The 7,213-nt window shown below is 36.5% G+C and overlaps 2 protein-coding genes across 2 annotated transcripts; one reads left to right on the top strand and one right to left on the bottom strand.

Moving 5' to 3' along the window:
- Positions 1 to 669: 669 nt before the first annotated feature.
- On the top strand, positions 670 to 2,369 carry LOC126159864 (uncharacterized). The gene is made up of 3 exons (XM_049916677.1): positions 670 to 1,181; positions 1,271 to 1,389; positions 1,548 to 2,369. Exons 1-3 carry the CDS (start codon positions 869 to 871, stop codon positions 2,367 to 2,369), a joined length of 1,254 nt encoding a protein of 417 aa, XP_049772634.1. The 5' UTR covers positions 670 to 868.
- Positions 2,370 to 4,101: 1,732 nt separating this feature from the next.
- LOC126159853 (uncharacterized) lies at positions 4,102 to 6,830 on the bottom strand. Its single transcript, XM_049916666.1, has 3 exons — positions 6,616 to 6,830; positions 6,161 to 6,513; positions 4,102 to 4,452 (listed from the first exon to the last, which is right to left on the bottom strand). The coding sequence occupies exons 2-3, from the start codon at positions 6,509 to 6,511 to the stop codon at positions 4,102 to 4,104; spliced, it is 702 nt and encodes a 233-aa protein (XP_049772623.1). The 5' UTR covers positions 6,512 to 6,513; positions 6,616 to 6,830.
- Between the last annotated feature and the right edge of the window lie 383 nt (positions 6,831 to 7,213).

Below are 7,213 nucleotides of genomic sequence, written 5' to 3'. Positions count from 1 at the left end.
TTGGTCGTCCCGGGTAGAATCTGAAGCATCTCTACTTCTTTGTCAGGATGGGCTCGAAATACAGCTTTTAATGAATCAGACCTTTTATGACCTGACCACGAATCTAGAAGGAGAAGAGATTTGTTCCCGCAGAACGGAAGAAAAGCATGATGCATGAAAAGTGTAACGTTTTCGTTTACCATTTTTCCAGACTTCTATGCGTCTACTACAAGACTGTTTGCGTAGAACATTGTTCTTTTGACACGTGGTCCAAAACGTCCAGTTGTTTCTTGAAGACACACATATATTTTAGGCAGCAATGAACTATACAGACTAATTATGGGCATTATAGTGTATGAATGGGTGAGTGCAGTCGTGGACTGCGAAATCGCCTCAATATGTTTTTCCCCTTTGAATGACAATGTTCTTTTCGCACGCATTTCTTTTTGAAAACCTGATTGATCTGCACTGTACACGTACGATTCACTAAAACTACCGATCTTATTTTTTTACTTTCGTAAGAAAAGCTACTATCATTTCGATTTGTGTCACTTCATTTTCCGACCTGTTTCTCGATACAAATTTTGTTATTTTTCTTGCCACAATTTCATGCGATCTTTTGAAGCGACTAATCCAACTTTGAGAAGCTGTAAATTCTTTAGCGCCTATCGCGTTGGCAATCTCTAAGGCTGGGTTTACACTAGCAAGTCGCTTGCAGAAATTATTGCTGCAAGTTATTACGATCCGCTTGCAGCTGTGTTTATACTACAACGCAAGAATTAAGCAAGATTCTTCCGCAAGTTCTTTGGCAAGAAACTTGCGTCCACAAGTTGCAGATACTGTTTACATATGCTTTCAGTACCACTACGAGTGTCTGCCGAAGTATAAAATGACAAGTAGGCGTGTGAGATATGCTGCAGCTCTTGTAATTGTAATGAAAAACGTGAAAAAGAAAAAGAGAAGTATTTGGGTTAGAGAGTGGATAATGAGAAGATCGCAATATGGTGCCTATAATAACCTTTTGCAAGAACTTAGTATCGAGAGCATGGATACGTTTGAAAACTTTTGCAGAATGTCCTCAAATGATCTGGAGTGTTTGTTGACATTAATAGCGCCCGTCATATCAAAACGAGACACAAAGTTCCGTACTGCTATTTCAGCAAAGGAACGTTTGCTTGTCACTCTACGATTTATAGCTACAGGTGAGCTACAAATAAAATAGGCCTTTTCGTTTATTTGTGTGAAACATAGAACGAAAACAAGTTTAAATTTTAAAATCTTTTCTTTGTAGGAGACTCATACAAGTCCCTGATGTACTTGTTTCGTATTCCGGTCAGCACGATTTCTATGATCGTACCTGACGTATGTAGAGCCATTTTTGACGTATTGAAAAGGGAAAATTATTTGAAGGTATGTGAAAACACAACAATGAATCTAAATTTTTATTGAAATAAACTGCATTTTACAGAATGATATACTTATAAATTTTTTTTTCTAATGCTCATAAAATGGATAGTGACTGGCTAATTAAATAGAACATGTAATAATTACACATCATCTGTTTCTAGACTCCTGGAACAACAAGCGATTGGATGCAGGTGGCAAAGGGGTTTGAAGAGAACTGGAACTTTCCACACTGCATTGGGGCATTGGATGGGAAGCATATTGTGATGCAAGCTCCAAAAGACAGTGGAAGCTATTATTATAATTATAAACATTGCCACAGTGTTGTATTATTGGCACTTGTAGATGCCAGTTACAAGTTGTTATACATGGATGTAGGCTGCAATGGAAGAGTTTCAGATGGTGGTGTATTCAGTACCTGTTTCTTATCTTCAGCCTTGGAGCAAGGACATCTTGACATTCCTCTGCCCAAACCACTTCCTGGCAGAGAAAAGGACACCCCCTTTGTAATCATTGCAGATGATGCATTTCCAATGAGGTCATATTTAATGAAGCCCTATCCATTCCATAACCAGCCGGGTCCAAACAGAGTGTTTAATTACAGGTTATCGAGGGCCAGAAGAGTTGTGGAAATTTTTTTTGGACACATTGCACAACGGTTTAGGATATTGAGGCGTCCATTGTTACTAGGTCCTGAAAAAACTGTGACAATAGTTTCAGCTATATGTGCCCTACACAATTTCTTAATGGACAGGAAAGATGGCAGTTATGCAAACCGAAGTAATTTTGATGTAGAGGATGTACAGAATGGTGAGGTAATAGGGGCCTCATGGAGGAATGAAGAGCAAGGAGCACACAATTTAATTCCCATTCAAACAGGGCAATGTAACAGAAATTCTCATGATACTAGAGCAATTCGTGAAGAATTCATGAATTACTTTGTATCGCCATTAGGTGAAGTACCTTGGCAGTACAGATACATTTAAAATGTAAACTGTAGACTTGGAAAATATATTTGCTGCCTGCGACTTATCATTTATAGCCTTACCATTAAGTCAAATAGTGATGTTCTTTTCTGTGGCTGGCTGCACCAGCACTCATTTCACTACATTCTATATGGCCCTAAGCATGTTTTTGGAGTTACTGATTTCTGACATTACATACACGTTCCTGGACTTTATAGTAAAGTTTCTCAGTAATTTTGAGTAATTTTCTTTTAACGTGCAACTGCAGGACCAGTTGAACACTTGTTTACTTAATGTTAAATTGCAAAGATTGGCTGCAGTGAAAAGAAGTATAAAGCCTATCAATATCTGCAAAGAAGCGTGTTAGTAAGTAGTGAAATTCAGTTTAAGATCAGAAGAATTGGAGCTTGCACTACTTGACAAGGGTTGTGCCTAATTTTGTTCCACATGGCCATAATGTATGGGCACTCAATGTAATTACAGCTGCACAGAGGATAGAACATCATGTGTATGGTATGCTGTGGTGCAGTAGGGTATTCTATGAAATCGACTATTAATGAATAATATATTTACAAATTAACAATTATGATGAATGGACAAGGAATCTTCTATAGTTTGGTTTCTTTACAGACCTTATCTTACCTTTGTGTAATACCTTTAAATTGTGAACTGTGTGTTTTGTATGCTTATTCCATTACAACCCTTAACACATTTTTAGAAACAGGAGAATATTCATTCATATTCCATTTACATTATGGCACTCTTGTCTTGTATAAAATCTCACATTTGGAGAACTGTATACTATTTTATTTATAGAAATTGTAGATGTAGTCAGTGACAGTACAAAGTGACATAATGGCACTGGTCCAACTGCATTTAAGTTATTTGAGGAATCAAAATGTAAACAGGTTCCTCCAACATTACTGCAAATTGGTATTCACAATACTTGGCAATTTATGTTCACTATTTTGTTCTGGAAGGTAGCAATATGTAGGCAATGTTTTTTATTGGAGGATAACATGGGAAATGGCAGCTAATATGTCTGATAGACTATATTTGACATGCAACCAAACATTTCAATTTTGAAATAAACTGTAGTCTGCACAATACAATTTACACAAGGAGCTGTGCAGGCCAAGAAAGGATCACAACCTACCTTTGAGTTTCTTCACAAAAATTCTTTCCTTAATTGCAGTTTTGAAAATAACTATTCTGCATATAACTTTCACTAGGAGATCCAGGTCAGGTTAGGAATTGAAACCCACTTCGTTTCTTTACAAAAATCCTTCCTTCATTGCAATTTTGAAATATTTTGCACAGTACAATTACAGCTTCAACAGAGTTGTGTAGGCCAAGAAACTAAGCACAACCTACCATTCAGATTCTTTATGAACTGTCTTTCATTTGTTATTAATATAATCTTACATTTGTGGCTAATTATTTTGGCACAGAATTAGAATACAACTACTTCTCATACAATCAGCATTAGTGTACCACATTTAAGTTTCTAGCTAATAATCATACAGATTTAATAAGCATTTACTGTTCATATATGTGAAACATTTAAAAAATCAATTTCTGAAGATGTTATTTGTAAGATCTTAACAAAAGCCCAAAATGTACACATTCCAGTGAGCCTAAATTCACCAATCATTACAGGTTTACTGAGCCATTTTTTAAAGGTTGTTGAATAAACACTACATTCTGAAAATAAAATGTTTTATTTCGGTATCATACAGATATTCTATTATCATTATTCTATGTTTATAAAATCTGTAACATTAAGTATGCATTGACTGGCAGCACTTGCATCTCTCACTGGCGAAACTGGAGTGGATGGTATTTCTGCACTGTCAATCTCGCTTATTTCAATGATGTTTTTCAGAATCATTATTTTCAGTTTGTTTACATTTTTTTCATTCTTTAGTGACCGCAGCTCACTAGCCACATAATCTCCAAAGGTTTGGAAAGCATCAATTTCCTGGCCCAGAATTTTTTCTGCCTTTTCAATGAGCCCATTACCACTTCCTTTAGTCTCCTTTCTTTTTAGTTTCTTCCCCTCATTAGCAACAGGCACATCATCTCCTGTAACTATTTCTTCTTCCTGCAAAAAGTAACAAAATTGAATATAACAGCAGATCAAGGAATACAAGAGGCAAACAAATGGAACATAACTAAGTTTCCATACAGTGTCGATAGACTTCATTGGAAGCATATTGCTCATACTACAACCAAAAGACAGTTAAGGTTAATAGAATTTAAGTTCACAATGTAAAATGTGACTAATACATATTAATTATACAATTTTGTACTATCAGTGTTAATGTTATGCGAGAACAACTATTGTGTAAGTCAGCAATCAAAAGATTGTTTTGAACATCACAGGGCTTTACAAGCCCTGGTTCTGTTTGTGGTGGTATTATGAAAATAATTTATTTACATTCCCAAAAACTGGATCTACTCAATACTATGACTAATGATCTTACTGCAAATGTATAATTCCACACGGCAATCAAATTTGCAGAGACTAATATAGTTTCACGTTACGTGGATCATTTAGCATGATAAATTGTAATAATGTGGAAGGAGTCATTATACATAGCAAATTAATTTGTGAACATGTCTACATGCATTTATAAGGCGTATATATTTTTTATATCCATAAAAGTCTATAACATACAAACTTGTTAGTACCCACCACCTACTGCACATCACAGTAAAAGAAATTCTTCTACAGAAAAGGAGTTGTCAAAGAGAAACTTTTTCAGTTTCTTTTCAATTTTTTACTTTACTATCTGTCAGACACTTCATATCACTGTGTAAGTAGTCAAAACTTTTAGTTGCAGCATGGTGCGCTGAAGACAACTTTAATGTAGAGTAATTAATGTAATTTCATTAAGGCATAAATATACTGTGAAGCAGTAGTCAGAATACCCAATACCTTAAACTGGTGTCTACGGGATGATTGTGGGTGAGCATCACATATTATTCTCACAGCACGCTTTTGGACAATGAAGACTTTCTTACTTGGGGGTATGAGTTGCTCCCAGAACACTATTCCATATAACACTGTATGAAAATATGTCAACTTACTGATTTGTCTCTCCCCAATGATTCTTTCAGTTTCAATTTTCATCAATATGGACACCTAAGAATTTTGAAGTTTCCACCCAATTCATTATTTCCTCACCATCTATTAACTTATCACTGTTGTAGTACACACCTGGATGTGCAGGACTGATTTTTTTTTCTTTTTAAATTGAGGGTGGGACCATTTGCAGAAAATCAGGCAACGATACTTTTAACAACACTGTTTACCAATTCTTTTGTTGAAGAATGCTTGGATTGATTACAATACTAGTCTCATCAACAAAAAGAATTAATTCTGATTCTTGGATATTAGCTGGAAGGTCATTCACCTACAGGAGGAACTATAATGCTGGAAGGAGATAAGCATTCAGTAAAGAAATACTACACAGATACTTAATTATTGGGCTCTGAACAGTGATATTATGCTAAACAATCATTATTAAGTGTTATAAGAAGCCTTAAAAAATATGAACCCACCCAAATCATTTCCACAAATATTGAGGAAAAAACAAGGTTCTCAAACATCTCAAGGGGGATAAATAAATCATGAGAGTACACTATCACAGTATTTAGCAGTTAATTCTTTAACATAAAACAGATAGGTGGTAAAAGTCATAAAATTGAAATCTCACAATGAAGAGCAGCCTACCCCACTTTTACTTCCCAACAAGGAGCTACAGTAAACAAACAAGGAATCCCAGCTTAACTTCACAGCTACTTACCTTTGTTGATAGCGAAGATATTCTGTTAGAGGTTGTGGCAACACTACTCTCTAGAAATTTCATTGCTGAAAAATACGGCCACCGAGAATCCGAAACAATGCCAGGAGAGCCGCTTTTAATTTTCTGCAGTTTCCTAACTTCTTGAGAAAATTGGGTCTTTAAATTGTGCCACTTTCTTTGTACCTCTTTCACTGACGTGTCGAATATTGACGAGATTTCGTTCAATGCACACATCTTCTTCATTCGATCCTTAAAGTCCCGGTTGTGTACGTCCCAAATTTCGGGGTAGCTCTCCACAGCTTCAATAAAATTTTCTGTGTCCTGTTTCGTCCACTCTCGTTTCTCCTCCATTTCTGAAATTTGTTGGCATATAATACGTGAGATAGCTGCATAAAATTAAGTCACCACATTAAGTAAACTGTTAAATATGAGTGTTATGCAGACGACATACTTACTATAACTTGCGCTTCCTACTTGCAGGAAATAGAAACAAATCCTAAAAGCTGCAAGTCGCTTGCAGTTAGCTCTTGCGTGGTGTTCACACTGGAAGCGGAAAACGTGCAGCAAGCAACTTCCGCAATAAATTGCTACGGTCGCAAGTCGACTTGGCGATAAGTTTACACTCGAAACTCGCGCGGCAAGTTCCTCCGCGCAAGTAAATTGCTGCAATATGTTGCTAGTGTAAACCCAGCCTAACGCCCAATCACGCAAAGTTGTATTGCTCACACCAAATGACTGTTGTCTGGCATCGGTAAATAACTCAAAAAGTCGCGCATTCATCTCCGTCGCAATTTCCAGTCGACTATTACGTCGTCGAGCGACTTGCTTTTTCCATCTATACAATTGACGTTCAGAACGGACAAAGCGATACTTATTTTGAACAGTACTGACACGTAGGCGTTTCTTACCACTTTCGTTCAACCAATACGTCACCGCTTTTTCTTTGTCTGATAAGGTAATTGTAGTTGCTGATGTTACTTTCGGAGATAATTGATGATGGTACGTGGCACTATCACTCGAAGAGTCTTCATGAGTGCAACTTTCGTCGGTGTC

The sequence above is a fragment of the Schistocerca cancellata genome, chromosome 2, assembly GCF_023864275.1.
Source record: "Schistocerca cancellata isolate TAMUIC-IGC-003103 chromosome 2, iqSchCanc2.1, whole genome shotgun sequence".
Lineage (NCBI taxonomy): Eukaryota > Metazoa > Arthropoda > Insecta > Orthoptera > Acrididae > Schistocerca > Schistocerca cancellata.
Note: the sequence above shows the minus strand (reverse complement) of the source record. Positions and strands in the feature narration are given on the sequence as shown.

What these genes read in the sequence shown, in the direction of transcription:
- LOC126159853 (XM_049916666.1), bottom strand. Translation starts at nt 6,511, where the DNA reads ATGGAGGAGAAACGAGAGTGGACGAAACAGGACACAGAAAATTTTATT. An exon ending in TATCTTCGCTATCAACAAAG is followed by an intron (nt 4,453 to 6,160) that starts GTAAGTAGCTGT and finishes TACTTTTTGCAG; the next exon opens with GAAGAAGAAATAGTTACAGG.
- LOC126159864 (XM_049916677.1), top strand. Translation starts at nt 869, where the DNA reads ATGACAAGTAGGCGTGTGAGATATGCTGCAGCTCTTGTAATTGTAATG. An exon ending in TCTACGATTTATAGCTACAG is followed by an intron (nt 1,182 to 1,270) that starts GTGAGCTACAAA and finishes TTTTCTTTGTAG; the next exon opens with GAGACTCATACAAGTCCCTG. An exon ending in AAAGGGAAAATTATTTGAAG is followed by an intron (nt 1,390 to 1,547) that starts GTATGTGAAAAC and finishes ATCTGTTTCTAG; the next exon opens with ACTCCTGGAACAACAAGCGA.